This window comes from Gymnoscopelus microlampas, assembly GCF_963454915.1.
Source record: "Gymnoscopelus microlampas genome assembly, chromosome: 9".
Classification (NCBI taxonomy): Eukaryota; Metazoa; Chordata; class Actinopteri; order Myctophiformes; family Myctophidae; genus Gymnoscopelus; species Gymnoscopelus microlampas.
The window spans coordinates 16,086,483-16,105,447 of NC_139946.1; the positions used below are offsets into that span (position 1 = coordinate 16,086,483).

Below are 18,965 nucleotides of genomic sequence, written 5' to 3' on the forward strand. Positions count from 1 at the left end.
CTCAGCTCTCCGGGCTGCGGTTGCAGTTCTTCTTCTTTATCCAGATCCGACTCCATCAAATCTTCCTGTCATTAAAAACAACACAAAACACACACAATAACAAATCATTGATGAGAGAGGAAACACCTAACAGGAGGAGTTCATTAACAAAAGAACTGTCATGTATACCACGCATTCACAAGAGAGTTGGATTGATTGATTGAATAACTTAATAACATGCTTATTAACAGTACAGGTAGTACAGTCAAATGTTATGCTAAAAGGATGACACAAAAAGCCCTGCAGTGGCTTGTTTCCATTGTGGTCCTTAAGAGTGGTGTGAAAATTGTAAAATCAATTTTGCAATTAAAACCTTATACACCATGTACTTTTGGGTCTAGTCAGTGTGAAATTTCCCTTAGGAACGCACTGAAAGTTATCCATAGTACACTAGGTTTTGGTTAGCAACATACGTATGTAATATTACGGGTTAAAATTGTGGATGACTCTTGCTGTTAACCCATTAAAACTGGGATCTGTGTAATTTTAGATTTTAGCGTTGGATATTTAAAAAAAAGTAGATATACAAGCTCACTGCACGTCACTTTGTGCCACGCTGCGAGCTTGTACATCTGCTGTTTTTGAAAAATCTTGAACATTTTTTTTTTAACGCAAATATTCTCTTCTGGGGGTCCCTGACACAAAACATTTTCAGATGGTGGTCCAAATACATATCAATTAGGGGGTCCTTGGCACAAAAAGAATTCTGCATAGTATAATTTAGCATAGTAGTAGCATTTGTAGAATCGGCTGCAGGTCTTAATGGGTTAAGTGCTGGCAACCTTGTTATAAAAGCATTAACCACATGAGCACTAGCATCCCTTATTCTGGGCATGTCATAATACCAAGGCCAACATTTGGTGAAAATAGCCGATCTAAGCAACGCGCTGTGAGCTTGTAGATCAGCTATTTTCGGCAAAGAGATGTGGTGTAGAGGGAAAATAGGAGGGGACCCAGTATAAATCCCTGCGGGACCCCGGGCCAACTGAAGTAAATAGGGTTTAAGTGGTTAAGACCACCCACTAGTTTTAATTCTTTGGTAGTGCTGGGCGGACGGACGGAGTGACCAACCGACCGACTGACCGACATAAGCATCCTTAGAGCACTGCAGAGCAAGTGGAAGAAAGAGGGAGGGGAGGTGGGTGAGTGGAAGCACAAACAAACAATAAAAACCCACCCCACTTTTGACACATTTCCCAAACATGTAGATGGCAATCTGAACGTGACACAGATATTGGGTGTCTCCACCTGCCACCTGTGTGTGTGTGTGTGTGTGTGTGTGTGTGTGTGTGTGTGTGTGTGTGTGTGTGTGTGTGTGTGCGTGCAACGGCGATAAGCCTGGCAGATTGAATTCTCTGGGAAAGTGGGTTAGTTAGATAAGGCACACGGTAGCGTGTTAAGGGGGGATCGTGCAGGGGTCACCCAGATGTGTGTGTGTGTGGATGTGGATGTGTGTAGAGCCCGGCCAATATATCAGTCTGGATGATTATGTGATATTTCAGCCATTATTGACGATGGAATCAGCAATTATGCAGCCGATGTGTTGTGATTTTTAACCACCTACTAATACTGGTAAAAGCAGCAAAATCTCGGGTAAATGTTGTGAGTGTAATAGAACAGGGCAGGTTTGCACTGAATCTGTATTTACCCTCGATTTTGACCCTTTACCCCTGTGGTCCAGATTCACTTTTATTCCCGTGGGAATGTTTGTATGAAAGCGGCTCCTATTTAAAGTTGTATTAATATTTATTCAACATATATTCAAATTTGCACCGTACCATATTGTGCTAGTGGTTTACTCGTTGGAAGAAGCATCCGTGACAAATGACAAGCAAAACCGCTTTTAATGCCGCAACGCCTCGCAAATACCTCACCTACATACCAACTTCAAACTACTGCCTCCTACATACTCCATCAGTCATAATAGGCATCTTCAATGGATAACATAACACATATATTCCCATAAGACATCCCTGTAACGCAGTCCCAATGCTAATAATTACACAATAAAAATGACAATAAAGTAACTTGATACGCCATTGCACCCAGGGGCCATACTGGGATACGTCCCCAGTCCCCTTCCACTACTAATGGCCTGGGACGCCAACAAATAAATCTAGTCATTTGGGAAAATGTTTTCTGTGTCGAGTGCAGTTGCAAGGAGGGGGAAACAAAAAGAAATGTTATAAAAGATACATCTACTTTTACACAAAGTCTTTTTAATATGCCGCCATTATGAAATGAACTGTGTTGAAGTCACGGCTCTCAGCTACTTGTCTCTCGATTAAAAAGCAACTAATTGAAAAGGTACGACTTGATTAGTTAAAGAGTGAAAGTGCACTCCGCATGTGCATTGCTTATGGTCAGAGTGAGATAGATCCTATATAATAAGCCTACCTAATATACTGAAATGTCACAAGTTACATAATACCATTTCATATCTTCCACTTGTCCCATATATATCATTATGTGTATCGTCTCTGTCGGGTGGAAACCTCATATGTCCAAAACTGTTACTTTTCAGGATTCAAATTCTAAAATAGCAAAACCTGTATATTGTACAGCAGACACAACTAAAGACAGGGCCTGTGTGAGGGTGTGTGTAGATGGGTGAATAATATGTTGGTAAAACATGGCCTTACGTCATCATCCTCCTCTTCCTCCTCGTCATCTGACTCGGCCCCCTCTTCCTCGGCTGCTTTGTATACAGAGACACAAAGTACACAATCAAATACATTGACTGACAGATACATTAGATACAAAGTCAAGTATACACGTACATGCTTCATACAGTATACACACCATATAAAACACTTTTTGGCCCAAAATACACAGTTAAAAATGCAACTGTATCCCCTTCAATCTTTCAGGTGTGTGTTACAATAAGAACCTGTCTTATTGTAATACACACCTGGTCTATAAAGGCTAAGCTAGATTTTTTCCTTTTTTTTATGTCTTAAAGAAAAATAAAATGTCTCCCCAAGCCTGATTTATACTTAGTTGCACACAGGTGTTGCATGCCGTAAATAGGAGATCTACAAGCCACAGATCTACAAAGCGTCACACAAGTTGTGAGCTTGTAGATCTGATATTTACTGAGCACGAAACCGGCACGCAAAAAGTATAAATCAGGCTTTAGTCGTTGGCAATTCCCACTGAAAATGGATTGCAAAACAAATCAAATTCATTTCTCTTTGCATTTGGGGACCCTAAAGATCCTTCCTGAGGATTAACTCATTAAGACCAGGAACGCATCTGTGTCATTTTCAGATTTCTTTAGCTATTCAAAAAATAGCAGATATACAAGCTCATAGTGTGGCACAGAGTGCCGCGCTATGAGCATAAATATATATTCAAAGATTTGCTAAATGTACAAGCTCATAGCGCGGCTATGAGATTGTATATCGGCTATTTTTTAATAGCCAAATAAATCTTAAAATGACAGATGTGTTCCCGGTCTTAATGGATTAAAAGCTGATATGGATGGATGAATACTGACCTGAGTTGAGTTGCTTGATGATAAACTCTATCTGCCTGTTGAGAACTGGGTTCTCTTCTTTTCTGTAGCAGCACAGAATCTCCTCCACACTCTGCATGAGTGTGACACAAACACACACTGGTGTGTTACATTTATTTACACTTACTTCGCAAATATATCGTCGATGTCGTGTAAAAACATCTCCATAATCCTTTAGGGTTTTTTCGTAAATTAACGCCCTACTTGATCATACACAAAAGTAGCAGATCAGCAAGCTCGAGCTTGAAGATCTGCTACTTTTGCTGTTTTTGAATTTGAATCCTGAAAAGTAACAGTTTTGGGCATATGAGGTTTCCACCCGAGAGAGACAATATATTGTTTTTGTTTATGAGCACCTGCTATTATTATTTGAACCAATTGAGTTTATCAATAAAAAAGTGTCCTTGTAGTTGCGCTATTAGCCAATTAAAAAAATAATTTGGACCTTTTTGTTTTAGTTTTTCTCCTATAATGACATACAGTAGCCAAAATATAGAGTCTAGGGTTGAAACTTAAGTGTTTAATCCCATCTCACCATCTCCCTGGCTTCCTCTCGCACTGAGGGAACAGACAGGATGCTGTATAGGGCTCCATTCACATACGGACGGATCTGGAGAACACCCACCCACACACACGCACGCACGCACACACACACCAGGACAAATTCAGTTTTTGTCATCTCATCAAACGCAACTAAACAAAGAGAGCATGACATTTACAGAGTCGGTATATTTAACCGTTTGGTTTCAGGAGATCATGCATTCGACCCTTGTGTGTTTGTGTTATCGGTATATACTGTAGCTGATATTGAACTGTATACTACTGGGAGGACTAGCTTCACATTTATTGGGCTGCCAGCACCAAAATTCTTGAATATTGTTCAAACCGGTCAACAACATCTATGTAATTTTTGAACATGATAGTGGTTGCAGCAGAGTGCCTCCCAATGTTGCCATGTCCGCTTGGGCTTGTTTTTCTGTAAAGTCACTTGAAAATATTGGTAGTTGTGGGTTACGTTTTTTTGGGCTTGTTTCCAAAGTATTTGGCCATGGGACCCCCATCTGAAAATATTTTTGTGACATGGACCCCCATATAAGATGTATTCCAAATTATTTTCAAGATTTTTATTTTAATAGCAAGCTCACAACACTCACATGGCCTGGCCTAGTCACTTCTTTTGGACTTCTTTTCATAGACCTGACCGCTTTTTTCTCTTGCAAAATCTGGCAACACTGTTGCTTCCTCTACCCATCTACCCGTGGGAAATACATGGCCACAGAAAATACTGCCAGGTGTCCATTGATTTGTACCAAATATCACAAGACCTCAGACATAACCTCTTGTTTACACAAAGTAACAGCTTAATAATTGTTATATATCAGCGGTCATGATGCCATTAAACTGCATGCAACCATTGCAACAATAAACAGACTGTAACAGATGTTTGTTGGACTGGAGAGTGGTTACCAAAGATTCACAGCTTCTGTTTGTTGTTTTTATATTAATGTTTTCAACTATGAAAACACAGCCTGACTTATTTTTTTCTCCATATTTTTAACAGCCACATGTTGAGTCGACCTTGAGTGTCCTTGACCAAGACAATGATGCCAAAGACTGTAAGCTACAGTACGTGTTGTTGTTGTGCATGTATGTGTGTGTGAGTGTGAGTGTGAGTGTGAGTGTGAGTGTGAGTGTGAGTGTGTGTGTGTGTGTGTGTGTGTGTGTGTGTGTGTGTGTGTGTGTGTGTGTATTACTATACTTGTCAGGGCCAAGTGTACCCAAAAGTATAATAGAAATTGAGAATAGACATTGTGATTACAATTTTCCTGTGGCTCACAAATTAAATTGTTTCCACCCGACAGAGACGATATGTTTGTTTTATGGTTAAAATGAGATGTTAAGAGTTAAGTTTACAATTAGGAAAAGATTCCGGTTGGGGTTAGAGTTGGGATTAGGCATTTAGAGGTAGGGTTAAGGGCTTAGAGTTATGCCTGATTTGTACCTAGTTGCGCGTGCCTGTGTTGCGCACCGAAACTAGCTCACCATTGTGAGCTTGTATCTGCCATTTTCAGCTTGAGGGAACACCTTAAAATGTTCATGTCCTCACAAGTATAGTAATACAAGCATGTGTGTGTGTGCATACTGTACCTCATGATTCTCATGTCCCAAGAGGTCCGTTAGGACTTTCAACACGTGTTTAGCATTCTCTGCACACTTCCTCTTTCCTGTACACACGCACACGCACACACACACACACACACACACACACACACACACACACACACACACACACACCTTTACATTAAATTCCCCTACGATGCATTAAATGTTATTAAGCCTCTGTCTGCATTCCTGCTTGTTTTGCATAATTTCGTCTTCTTGGAAATGAGAACGAGGCCTTTGAGGTTGTTGTTGTTTTTATCCTCCTGCACTGTCTGCAACTGTCACTGTCTTTTCTTTTAACTCTTACTCAGTTTAGATTTGATTTACTGTGTTTTCTATTACATCAAAGGACCTCCAGTATTAGATTGAGAAATTCTATAAAGAAGAGGCCTGGGGCAATTACAAAAGAAGCAGAAGAATACACACACAGAGAGAGAGACAAAGAGACAGAGAGACAGAGAGACAGAGAGACAGAGAGACAGAGAGACAGAGAGAGAGTGTGTGTTCACAGTGTGAAATTAAGTCAGATACACTCTAGATATCGTTGCTGTAGGGGCAGAAACCTTGTATCTCCATATTCAAACTTTTTGTGTTTTTCATAAATGAACGCCCTACTTGATCATACTACAGCGTCACACAAAAGCATCAAAAGTAGCAAATCCACAAGCTCGAAACGCAAAGCAACGCATTTGTTTGAGCTCGTCGATCTGCTACTTTTGCTGATTTTGAATCCTGAAAAGTAACAGTTTTGGGACATATGAGGTTTCCACCCGACAGAGACGATATGACGCATGAGGGAAGAACAGTGCATTCTTAAGACACTATTTTCAGAGATGCTGCAGCAGACAGATCCAATTTGATTGGTGGTTTTGTTCTTCAGGCTAAATCATAAATGGGCCATAACAGTGTCTTTAATGCAATTATCCATCAGAAATAATGCTGTACAGAAGCCTTGGAGAGGATAACGTGGATTACAGCAAGTTGACATCATGGCCTTTGAACGGATTTCCTCCCCAGAACGTTGCTTTATCGTTTTAATCTATATGACAGTTCTGACCATGAGGTCACAAACCTCTTACATGACGTGCATTCGGCTGGGCAAACACAGAGCACTGTGTTTAAAAAGATGATTTGATTTGATTCGTATTGATTTCCCTTTTTTTGCTGGTTAGTTCTGTAACCCAAGCTTTTTGAGCTTGTGGATCTGCTACTTTTGATGCTTTTGTGTGACGCTGTAGTATGATCAAGTAGGGCGTTAATTTATGAAAAAACACAAAAAGTTAGAATATGGAGATAGCAACGATATATGAAGGAACCTGTGTGTCCTGTGTGTTCAGTCGGTGTCCGAGGCAGACAGTGTACCTTGTGTTCGCAGGCACAGGTTCATGAGAAGAGCCACGGAGTACACCAGAGTGTAGTCGTTCAGACAGTCCGAGTCCTGGAGCTCGTCCACGAGCCAGCCAATCATATCGTCCGCGATCATGGCTGTCTGTTGGCTCCGCCTATCAAAACGTGACAGTAATTAGCGAGGGGATAAAATAGGCCAAGCGAAACGTCGTTGTTGTTCTAAGCCTGAGGCATGGCTTTGTTTGTTTAACCCACAGATCTATCATGAATATACAAAGACATCTGATACATGTAAGGCACTGTGTAAATGATGTCCCTCTGCCAAGAAGCGAAATTAAAGTTCCATTGTAAGACTCGCAGACACAATAAACATTGGGGAATTACGATAACAAGCCATTGTGGTTCAAAACAAAGCAGCTCTCCACCTCACCTGAGAAAAAACTAATTGTAGTCGCCCAAAAGACTGGAACCCTATTCGCACGGGACTAGTAGTACCTAGGGACCCCGTGTCTTTTCTATTTCACCCCTCCACGTCTGGGTGGTGTGCATTCACACAAGTCAAGGTAAGCGTCTGTCTTTTTACTCTAATTTACTTGATTTTATCGCTCAGATGTTATTGACAATGTCATGTCATCCACTCCCTGTACCAGGGGTACAGGGGGTCCGTGACCCCTAGGGACCCCCTGGGGGTCTGCATTTGGCAGACCCCGAGTTACTAAAGGGGTCTGCCAAATGCTTATCGTTGCTGTCGGGAAGAAACCTCTTATATTAACTTTCCATATTTAACTTTTTTCATAAATTAACGGCCTACTTTATCATACTACAGCGTCGCACAAAAGTATCAAAAGTAGCAGATCCACAAGCTCGACACGCAGTGAAAATTATGCGTTTCGAGCTTGCAGATCTGCTACTTTTGCTGTTTTGTACATACATATCAGGTTTCCACCCGACAGAGACGTTATGAAAGGACCTTCTTTTTTTCATAACATTTGGAAAGCAGTACTTCTTTGGAAACTCATCAATCTAATCTATTGCTAGTTTGAACACTTCAATTACTCTTTCATCTTAAAATAGCTAATAACCGAAAATAGCCGATCTACAAGTGTGAGGTGAGCTGTGACTGCATAGCCAGCAGCATTATCTGAGCAGTGTGGTTCGCTGTGATTGGTCTACTTGTAAGGGGGCTGTGACTGATGAATCAGCATCGGCTGAGCTGTGCATTTTTCTGTATTATTTCTACTTTTGTTGGGATACTACTTTTCTGGGGACAGACTGACAGACGAGCACACGCACACGCACACGCACACGCACACGCACACGCACACGCACACGCACACACACACACAACCCTGTCCTAGATGGCTGGCCCCTTCTGAACCACACCTTTACAATTATTGCACAAAATTGATATTTAGGATACAATAATACGATCCAAAATCATTGTGAACATCATTACAAAAACAATAGAAGGAAATACAATAGCCATTGTCTGTTTTTAAATGTTTCAAGGTTGATACATAAGTAATACCTGAGGCTGAGTTTCTGCATGGCTACTAGGATGTTCTCTCGGCCCACAGAGTCTTTTTCCTCCCTCCTCAGGGTCTCTGTCAGGAGTTTCAGCAGAAAGGGGATCTGGGAAAGATACACACGACCTGGAAACAGCAACAGAGTACTTAATTGGCAGTTTTAAAAAAATCACAACAATGTCACCATTTAGGAAAACGCCAACGTGGATTACACAAAAAAGCCACATCTTGTTTCCATTGTGGTCCACCTTGAAATATAGAACAAGACAAATAAATCCTTATATATAAAGTTGGGAGCAATACATATACAGTAGGACAAGAGGTACCCCAAGAGAGGAATCCAATGCAGAGTGGGCAATCTGAATCTGGATCTAATTATGACCAGTTATTGTTAAAATGGAGCCATGATTTGAGGTCATTCTTAAATCTTGCAAGGGAATTTAGGGATTTCAGGGCTGAAGGGAGGGCATTCCACTGAGTAGTGGCAGTGTAAAACAAAAATTTCCCCTTAAGCGCCCCGAAACGCGGGGGGAACAAGATCATATGAACTTCCCCTGGTTGCGTACCTGTGAGCATCCCTCACTCTGGGCAGGTAATTAAGCAAGTGTTTGGGGACAGTAGCATCTAGGATCCTGAAGACCAGACACAGTGAGAGCTGAGATACTCTGAGAGCTGAGCTACAACACTCAGGGGTTACCATAGTGATCGAGAGACAACCAATAAGCTTGCTTCACTGGATAAATGGTCTTGCCCTGCCATGCTCCAGGCCCTTATGTGTCATATGTAGAGGAATAGCTCATCAATTTGTCACCTCATGGCAGTAAATTCAGCTTCATGGATTGAAACTAATAACAACCTCTAGCCCTCAAGCTATAGATTGTTGGCTAGAGTAGCTGTGCCAAATAGGTTTTATGAGATTAGCTTAGCAATCAGTTTACAAAGTGACTCTGGGGTAACTTTCCCCCTATAATATGGGTGCTTGGCAGAGAACAATAAAACTGAAATGCTCTGAAGTTATTTTTTTGTGGGGCATTTTCAAGCCTTTATTCAATAGTGACAGTGGAGAAAGAGACAGGGAGTGGTAAGAGAGAGAGATGGGGAAGGACATGCAGCCAAGAGCCTCGGGTCGGATTCAAGCCTGCGGGTAAAGGACTGAGCCTTGATATGACAACCAGGTGAGCTACCAGGCGCCGACCAATAAACTTAAAATGTAAATGTCATGGAATGCATTTGACAAATCGCATACAGTTTAATTAGAGAATAAATGTGAAGCATGCTCTGAATCTAAAGTTTAGGGCAGAGGTTCTCAAAGTGGGGTCTGGGGTTCCCCAGGTTCCAGGGGGCTAAATTTGGCTATAATGCATCACAATCATTTTAATCACTTTATCCATGTATGCGTTGGCTATTAATTAAAAATGGAAGATCTTCTACATCAAAAATAGCAGATCTGCTACATCAGCTATTTTAGATGTTTCTTTTTTAATGTCGAAACGTTTGAGACACTTTTTATTATTTTGATATTCTTTTTTAACATAAATCTTCTCTTCTGGGGGGTCCCTGGCACAAAACCTTTTTAGATGGGGGTCAGCGGCCAAATACATTTCAGACTGGCAGCCCAAGTCCCATTTAATGGCCTATTGGTTTCATAAAGTCTGAAGTGAACAACTTTAACCAAATTCCTGGGTGGTTTGAAATGTGATTTAAACATTACTTGCGCCTATGTCGTTCCCACGGCATCCAATGCAGATAGTTTGATGAATTCACAATCTGACCACTTGTAAATAACAGTGTGCACGGTCAGTCCTAAAGATTTATCCTGCAGTCTGGACAAAGACTATACTTCCTAAAAAAAGAAAAAATCTGAAGTTGGACGCAGGTGATTCCACTACAAAGCTCCATTTGACTGAAACAAACCTCCTCTTTCTCTAAGATCTGTTACCTCTCTTAGCCGCTTCAGGATTCCTTATATTCACATCTAAAAACACCTGTTCATGCTTTTAAACTGTTTGCACTTGTGATTTCAGGTCATTGCACTGTATTCTTCATTTTTTTGTTGAAAATTAGTTGAGGGCTGGAGGTGTGGGTGGGAGAGGGTGAGCAAGCTAACACGTGTGTGTGTGTGTGTGTGTGTGTGTGTGTGTGTGTGTGTGTGTGTGTGTGTGTGTGTGTGTGTGTGTGTGTGTGTGTGTGTGTGTGTGTGTGTGTGTGTGTGTGTGTGTGTGTGTGTGTGTGTGTGTGTGAGATTCCAAATGTGCAAATCACCATCCATTCATGAGGTGGTGGATTCATGAAGGGTTGCAACTTGTCTCTCTCTTTCCCTCTCCTCTGATGAAAAGATAATTGGGCTGACGTTTAACCACAACCACTTTCTGCATGATGCGTTAGGCATTGTGTCAGCAAGATGAAGCTATAATGCAAAACAATTTAAAGTAAATACCCTTCGTAGTCTTATTGTAGCTAATGGCACCCCTGCTATCGAATATATTTGCAGTCTCTCTGGCCACAATATTATATCAACATTTATTCAATAACCTTTCACGTAAAGAGATAAAAGGTTATATCATATGGCTCTTACACCGAAGAGAAACATCTACTGTTGTTGGAACCAATTATATTAGAATATAGGCCCATGCAAGTATATAACATTGCTGTCCTGCAGAAACCTCTTATCTCCATATTCTAACTTTTTCATAAATTAATGCCCTGCTTGATCATACTAAAACATCACACAAAAGTATCACAAGTAGCAGATCAGCAAGCTCGTAAATCTGCAACTTTTGATACTTTTGAATTCAAATCCTGAACAGTCACAGTTTTAGACATATGAGGTTTCCACCCAGACAGAGACAATATACTTAACCAACCTAATGGTCTATACTGGAGCACTTACCCTCAGCAAGGGAAGCAAACGCATGGATGAGGCGAGCCACGTACTGACGGACAACCTCATCTCTGGACCTCATCAAATGAAGCACAGTTTTCTGCCATAGGAGACACAACATTTAGGCATCAGTGCATTGAGGTTGCATAGATTTAAGAACAAGCGTGTTTTCTAGATTTGGTTTTCCAGACGTTTTGTTTTTGATGATGACAAAATGATATGTATTCTGCTTATCATACCAGGAAATGTATCAATAGGATTTTCTAAGCTTGTCAATAATTGATCTGACCTCTCACAAGGTTCAAGGTGTCTTGGTTGCAGAAGAACCCTTTAACGTTGTGAGAGAGGTCGGATCGACTTCTGACAAGCTAGAAAAATTGCATAGATTAAGAACATGCATGTTTATCTAGAATTGGTGTAGAGCATGCTTTGTAGAGCTTGTTTGCTCCATCGTGATGTTGACAAAATGATATTTACTCTGCTTATGACAACAGGAAAAGTTACCATGGGGAATTTCAAGCTTGTCAATAATTGATCTGACCACTCACAAGGACACTCAGCTTGTGGCGGTCATTTAACCACTTAGGAGCCACAAACCACCACACCACAAAGGCGCTCGGGCCACATGACACAGGCGAGGTAAAGTCCTGCTCGAACAGCCAGTTTATGTTTGAGGTTTGATGACAAAGTAATGTACGTACACCCCGCTGCTATTGTCAGGCAGCATAAAGCAGTGTAAACTCTAAGGTTGACTTCAGTGTCCCATGAGGCTTCACTGCACAGTGGATCGAAGCTTCGCAGACAAAAGGAAGGGCTGTGAGGTGAGGAACATTTACACTTGTGATTGTGATAAGGGCAAAGCTCTTAAACATATGGCCCGGGGCTATAGGTTAGATGAATGGGAGTTGTTGGCGTGGCTCAGCTGCACAAAGCGGGGGAAAGAAACTCCAAACTAAACTAAAACAAAACACAATAAAGACAAGAGTCGGATAAAGGCAAGTCAGTCCTTCAGTTCAGCCCTCTGACGATCTTCTTCAGCAGGTGGAAACGTTGGAACATGATATGAGGAATGTCGCGTTTGGCCATTCAAATATTAACGAGGGCAGTTACTCAAGCACTAAAGAACTGTGCTATTGCCACTCAAAACTTAGGTTGAGGTCATTTCAGAAGAAACGGATCTATTATGGGGCGGTTATTTGAAGTTGACCTCCGATGGTTGTTCTTCTAATCTAGTGCAAAAACAATTGAGAAGGGAGACCACTGTACAATGCAAAGGAATAGTTGTAATGCCTCCAAGCATCTATTTTTTACAACTTTTTGTTTAGGCAAACAAAGAAACAATTAGCTTAAAATCTTACAGACTACTCAGCAATGCGTTTTGAGTACAAGAACTCTTCCTCAGGCAGAAATGGTAAGCGTGTGAATTCATGTCAAAAAGCCACAAGTTTCCCAGGGGGAGAAAAGGTGTGTGTGAATTATGGGCATCACTTCCTGTTGTCAGTAATTCAATTAATTTGAGTGATCCGTTTCAGTCAACAATAATGTGGGAACACAACCTGACAGAAATCAAGATCTCCCTCAACACAGCTGAATGATTTTTAAAGCGCTGCAGTCACTTAACAAGCACCATTTAATCCCCATGCAGAGATTTAGGTGTCACAGAAACACAGGACAGGAGTTATTCTACTGCTAAGAGCAAGAGCCATTGATCATTCATTAGAATCAGCTGTGTGAGGAGATATCTTATAGGGTAAGTAGGCAGACTTATAAGACCCTTTCTGATTTCTGTCAGGTTGTCTTCCCAGGTTATTATTGACCGACACGGATCACTCAATTGAATTGAACGACTGACAACAGGAAGTGATGCCCATAATACACGCAAGGCCTCATGGGACACTGGGCACTCGTGGATAGGGAAGGGGTCACGTGCATAGATATAAAAATCACACCCTGTGTGAAGGTAGCGGCGCCTTTGATACATTTTGTCATCGATATGTGTTTATAATGTGTTTATAGCCACGTGTCACGTGAAGCTTGACCAATCACTTTGTTGACGTACGCACCTGACCAATCAGAACGTTGACGTACGCACACGGACAAAGTCAGGTATAGAGCGGCTAGCGCCGCTAAAAACCTAGATACCTCATTGGCCTCTGCAGTTCGTTGGAGCAACCTGTTTCGTATGGTGGCCGCCATATTTCCGGGGGGCACGGGCACTGGCCAATCACAGCGTGTTGACTACTGGCCAATCACAGCGTGTTTTTCCAGGACTTGTCAGAATCTAGTTGTCCCGCCCCCACCTGCCTCTGATCTGCACATGGAAATTTTCCAGCTCCCCCCCCGAAGCGGAAGCGTGCCCGCCATACAGACGCTTCAGAGCCAGAGGAGGCGTCTACCTTTATATGTCTATGGTCACATGCATTGTTGCTCACCCAGCGCATGAGGTGAAATCACCCCTTCTTCCGGGTTGGAAAATGTGATGGGCGAGGCCTATTTGGGGCCACTGTGACACGTTTTGCGTCACAGAGGTGACGCGTTTTGCGTCACAGAGCAAGCAAGCTCATGCACAAGCTCGTGAATCGAGCCCATTGGTCGAAACCGTTTTCGCTCGTTCATGTACAGTGGCCCCAGCCAGTTTTAAGCTGCAGTACCTATGAATGGCCAGCATGTCCAATGCGCTTCAATGCAACCACTGCATTCTGGGGGCTTGGTCACATCATAATCATTTGAGTACAGTAGGTGTGGTAAGGGTGTGGTCTGTGATAACTAAGTACATCACGCATGGGGATCTCATCTTAAACAAGCTCAGTGCTTAATGAGTCTCCCAGTTTAGTAGACCTTGTATTGTGAATTTTGTACTTCCATGTACTGTTGTTCTCATGTCTTACTAAATAAAGTACATCCATCAATCAATCAATCAAGATTGAAACCAAAAAACTTAATCAGGGGGGGTTATGTGAGTTAAACAAATTACCATTAAGCCAACCACTTGTCAATAGCCTATAATACATCCAGATAAACACATGTCCACACATATATATACACACATATATATCGTTGCTGTTGGGCAGAAACCTCTTATCTCCATATTCTAACTTTTTGTGTTTTTTCATACATTTGAGCTTGTATATCTGCTACTTTTGCTGTTTTTTTTATTTGAATCCTGAAAAGTAACTGTGTTAGACATACTATGAGGTTTCCACCCGACAGAGACTATATAATCTAGTGTTGTAATCTAGTGAAATGAAGTGATGGCCACACCTGTTTGGTGCTGTAGCGGTCCAGCAGGTCATTACTGATGTACGCCTGTAGCACCATGTCTCTCTGTTCACCCTGGTGAGAGCGGGTTAACCTCTAAAACAACAACAACAACAACAACAACAAGGGAGACACAGATATTAATGGAGGCCCAAAGACTGTGCTTTATTGAGCTTTAACACTTTGCTCTTAAATTCCATGCATGTAAAAGTCAGTTCGGATAAAAAACATTCCCAATGAGACAGACATGTTTTATGTTTGTCTATGTGTGTCAGAGAGCAAACTTGGAGAACGTAAAATGTGGCAGTAGCAGTTACATTTCTTCTAGTCTCACAAGCCAGACTGTTGCCTCCCACAATTTTCAAATGCTTCCGTCATACAACGGAAGCTCTGAAAATGATTAGAAGATGTTTTTGGATTATTTTGGACGAACAGATGACAGCTTCCGTTCTTGGCTTTCGGGAGGTGTAGTTCCAGACTCTATATAGCATTCGGAGATTGTGGAATAGTTGTCTGGCTATGCAAGACTACATTTCTTCAAAGAATCAGCACTTGGCATATTGTAAACAAAATATGACTGATCAGCTCTTCTGGAAACTGACCAAGGATGGTAGAGAGAATCTCTGAACTGAATGTATTCTAAACAGACTAAATTCTGGCGCAATTACATTCTACGTCTAGTTACAATTTAAGCAGTTATAAGATGCTCTTATCCAGTCAGTGCGACTGCAAGACTGCAAAGTGCAAGATCAGAGTAAATGTCAGGGACCCTACTCAACCAACAACAAGGGGGATGCAGTCAAATAAGTGCCAAGAAAACAATGAAGTGCTACAAAGTAACTAGGTAAATACAGTACCAAACCTAGCATCTGTCTAAACAACATGTCTAAATAACATACTTAGCATCTGTGGACCAGCAAATATCACATAACATTTGTGAGCAAGTAACCAACATACAGTACATCTGCATAGCATAACAAGCATATCATCTCTGTCGGGTGGAAATCTCCAAGTCCAAAACTGTGACTTTCCAGATTCAAATTCTAAAATATCAAAAGTAGCAGATCTACAAGCTCAAAATGAGTCTCTTCGCGCCACGTTTCGAGCTTGCAGATCTGCTACTTTTGCTACTTTTGTGTGACGCTGTAGTATGATCAAGTAGGGCATTACGAAAAATCACAAAAAGTTAAAATGTGGAGATAAGAGGTTTCTGCCCGACAGCAACGATCTAACAAATTAGTCCAGCTCCATTCGGGGCCTATTGAAATAGAACCGATCTGCAGCCGTATACTCACCCAGCGCAAGGCCTGAAGCAGCAGGGACCTGAGCCTGTCAGTACCTCCGAGAAGGTCCTTCCTCAGCTTGTCATAGTCCAGAGAGGGCAGCAGGGGCACCTCTTTGGTTCTATGTCATAATAATATCATAATTTAGTTTATCAGATATAGCCTTATTCATTCACAAAGACAATGAGAAAATAGCATTTGATCAACACTTTAATATATACTGCAGATTAGCATAACTGTCAATGAGGAACTGCCCCGTTGAACACAACGGGATTCCCCCACCGGAGTGGGGAGGGAGTTGGCTGAGAACACAGCAGGTGCTTGTTTGTTACACACTATGCAGCCATTCTGTGAATTGCCTGAGGGCCGATATGGCTTATCACCCTCTTAATCCTTTTGTCACCCCCTCGCCCCCCAGTGAAAATATATAGGCAGGGTATTCGATGTATAACTCCATTTATAAGTATGCCAACTTAAGTTGAAGACTTACTGTGGTGCGATTGCTGCTCTTAGCATTGAGGAGGCCTAGGAAGTGACAGAGAGAGAGAGACATACAGCAGAAATAAAACAGAGAGAGATAAAGAGAGACAAAGAGGAGGTTGAATACACTTCCTTTATAACACAATATGTACCAACTCTCAGAATTTCATCATGACCACCTTCTATATTTACTATAAAAGATGTCATTAGATAAACAGGTGTCGTTTCATGCATCCTACAACCACATTCCTTCATGCTTACTGCCTCATACTTACTAGCCTTGGATAAAGACAGTCATCGGTCATATTGATGTGACCGATGACTGTAAGTATGTGTAAATACTTACCAGAGTATAGAATCATGTTAGTTTCTGTGCTGGAAGATTTTTTTTTTAGGGGTTTGGCCGTGAGTGCATCATGCGTGAGCTACTGGAACATGCTCGCGGAATCCCAGAGTGTAATGTACGTTATTTGGCAATACTGCCCATGCAAAATGAGTGACAGGGACACCGACCAATTGAATGAGAAAAAGAGACGAGGGTTAGTGAGTGGCAACCAATTCCTTTTCCCTGTCCTTTTCCCCTCTCATTCCATTTTGCGGGATCGTGGCACTTCTCCCTATGGGCTATATAGCATAGGGGATTTCCAAAGTGAGTGTTTCTTACGTCTGAAAAAGGGGGCTTTTTTGGCCCTGTAATGTAACCTGTAGACTGAAAGGTTTCATGACCTTTTCCCTGAGGAAGGAAAAGGTGATGGAGAAGGACCCAGGCGGGTTTGGGTGATCCAGGGGGCGGAAGCCAGACACCTGGACCATGCTTCCCTAAAGCATGTTTCACTGTGACATTTGACCAGCGAAGAGGGACCCGGGCCATGATGCAGGTACACTACACAGTGACAGGTCACACTACAACACAGGTGTGTTGAGGACAACAGCTGAAACCTATTTTCAGGCCTTCACCTCCTATAGCTGCGAGGCATTATATTTCCCCAGAGCACTCTGGTTACTCAACCAGTGGATGCGCACCGACCACATAAGTGCAACAGCTTGGGTTCAAGCCCAGCTCAGGACCCGTTGGCAATGCCCCCCCCCCCCGCCCTTCCCCTCTGTCCTCTTACTCCCCACTGTACTCAAGTATAAGTTATTCATTCAGCCATACATACAATGGGAACTCTCTCATATAGTTTTCATATAATTGTACTGATGTTAACTGGTACAATGCAATATGCATGAAGCCGTGGTGAGTAGTAGTCACCTATTGTTGGGTGTTATTGTTGTTTAAATGGGATCAGGTAGGATTGACAGAGCTGTGAAAGTTTTGGTTTCTCCCCCTAGCTAAGTAAACAGAGAGATAGTGATAAATGGAAAAACAAATGTGTGAGACACATGGAGGTGGTGGTGGTGGGAGGAGGGGGTTATAATTGCGCCCCAATTATGGTGTTATGTTGCGATACGGGGAACAATCAGTCTTTATGCCGGTACAAACCTGATCCTGAATTCTGAGAAGTGCAGCCCAGGGTTCTTAAGGTTGTGGAGTAGAGGGAGAGATCTCTAATGCTAAAGAAGACATGTGGGTTTGGAGTTAGGGCCTCCTGAGTTTGCTCAGATGCTCTTTCTAGACCAGGGGTCTTCAACAGGGGGTGCGGGACCCCTAGGGGGTCCTCAGAGTTACTACAGGGGGGCCACCAAATATTTGCGTAATAGGAACTTTTTTTTACATTAACCAGATAAGCAGATCACAACTCCTTGTAGATCTGCTATTTTCGGCAAAACGGTTTGGTGTAGAGGGAAGAAAGAGCAGACTAAGTACAATGTGAAAGGTCAAGTTTACTAAGTATTGACGGTTTAAGTGATTAAATGCCTGCATCTCTCTCTCAGTTAAGGGGTCCTTGGTCTGAAAACCCTTGAAGACCCCAGTTCTAAACCTTTGTCAGGGTTAGTTATTATGTAACTACCTCGATTCAAACCCACATGGAAAACCAAACATCAATCAATCAACCAATTAATTTGATTTGATATAGTGATAAATCATAACAAATTGTCTCAAGACACTTTACATGTAGAGCAGATCGAGACCATTCTCTACACACAGCAATGGTTATCACTGTGGGGCCCAGGGATCCTTGAGGGGAGTTCCAGGGGGTGCCCATGCTAAATGATTGAGAGTTAGGAACCAAGTGGATGATTGTGAGAATGTACAAATAGAACCAAATGGATCTATTAGTGGTTCCATTGTTTTTTATTAAATCAAATAGGGGGTCCATGGCATAATGCATATGAAACTGGGGGTCCTCACTGCTCTACAGAGACCCCAAAAACTCCCCTTTAACGGGAAGAAACCTCAAGCAGAACCTGACTCTTCTAGGTGAGCAGCCATGTCTCTTGGCCGGCTGGGTTGAGAAACTGCTCATCCAAAGGGGAATGTCACTTGGCCAAGAGAAATATTAAGCCTCATGTACATGGTGTAAGACGAG

The 18,965-nt window shown here is 42.0% G+C and overlaps 1 protein-coding gene across 2 annotated transcripts in view; it reads right to left on the reverse strand.

Moving 5' to 3' along the window:
• Positions 1-18,965, reverse strand: part of armc9 (armadillo repeat containing 9) — a 55,779-nt gene that overhangs the window by 24,965 nt on the left and 11,849 nt on the right. For both annotated transcript variants that reach the window (XM_084066848.1, XM_084066847.1), the window contains 11 exons: positions 16,505-16,539; positions 16,027-16,135; positions 14,735-14,827; positions 11,483-11,573; positions 8,595-8,718; positions 7,082-7,221; positions 5,705-5,781; positions 4,092-4,166; positions 3,539-3,629; positions 2,682-2,734; positions 1-65 (listed from right to left, as the gene is read on the reverse strand). The exon at positions 1-65 is cut by the window's left edge and continues 34 nt beyond it. In XM_084066848.1, the coding sequence (XP_083922974.1) occupies positions 1-65; positions 2,682-2,734; positions 3,539-3,629; positions 4,092-4,166; positions 5,705-5,781; positions 7,082-7,221; positions 8,595-8,718; positions 11,483-11,573; positions 14,735-14,827; positions 16,027-16,135; positions 16,505-16,539 (953 nt within the window). The remainder of the gene's footprint in view (positions 66-2,681; positions 2,735-3,538; positions 3,630-4,091; positions 4,167-5,704; positions 5,782-7,081; positions 7,222-8,594; positions 8,719-11,482; positions 11,574-14,734; positions 14,828-16,026; positions 16,136-16,504; positions 16,540-18,965) is intronic.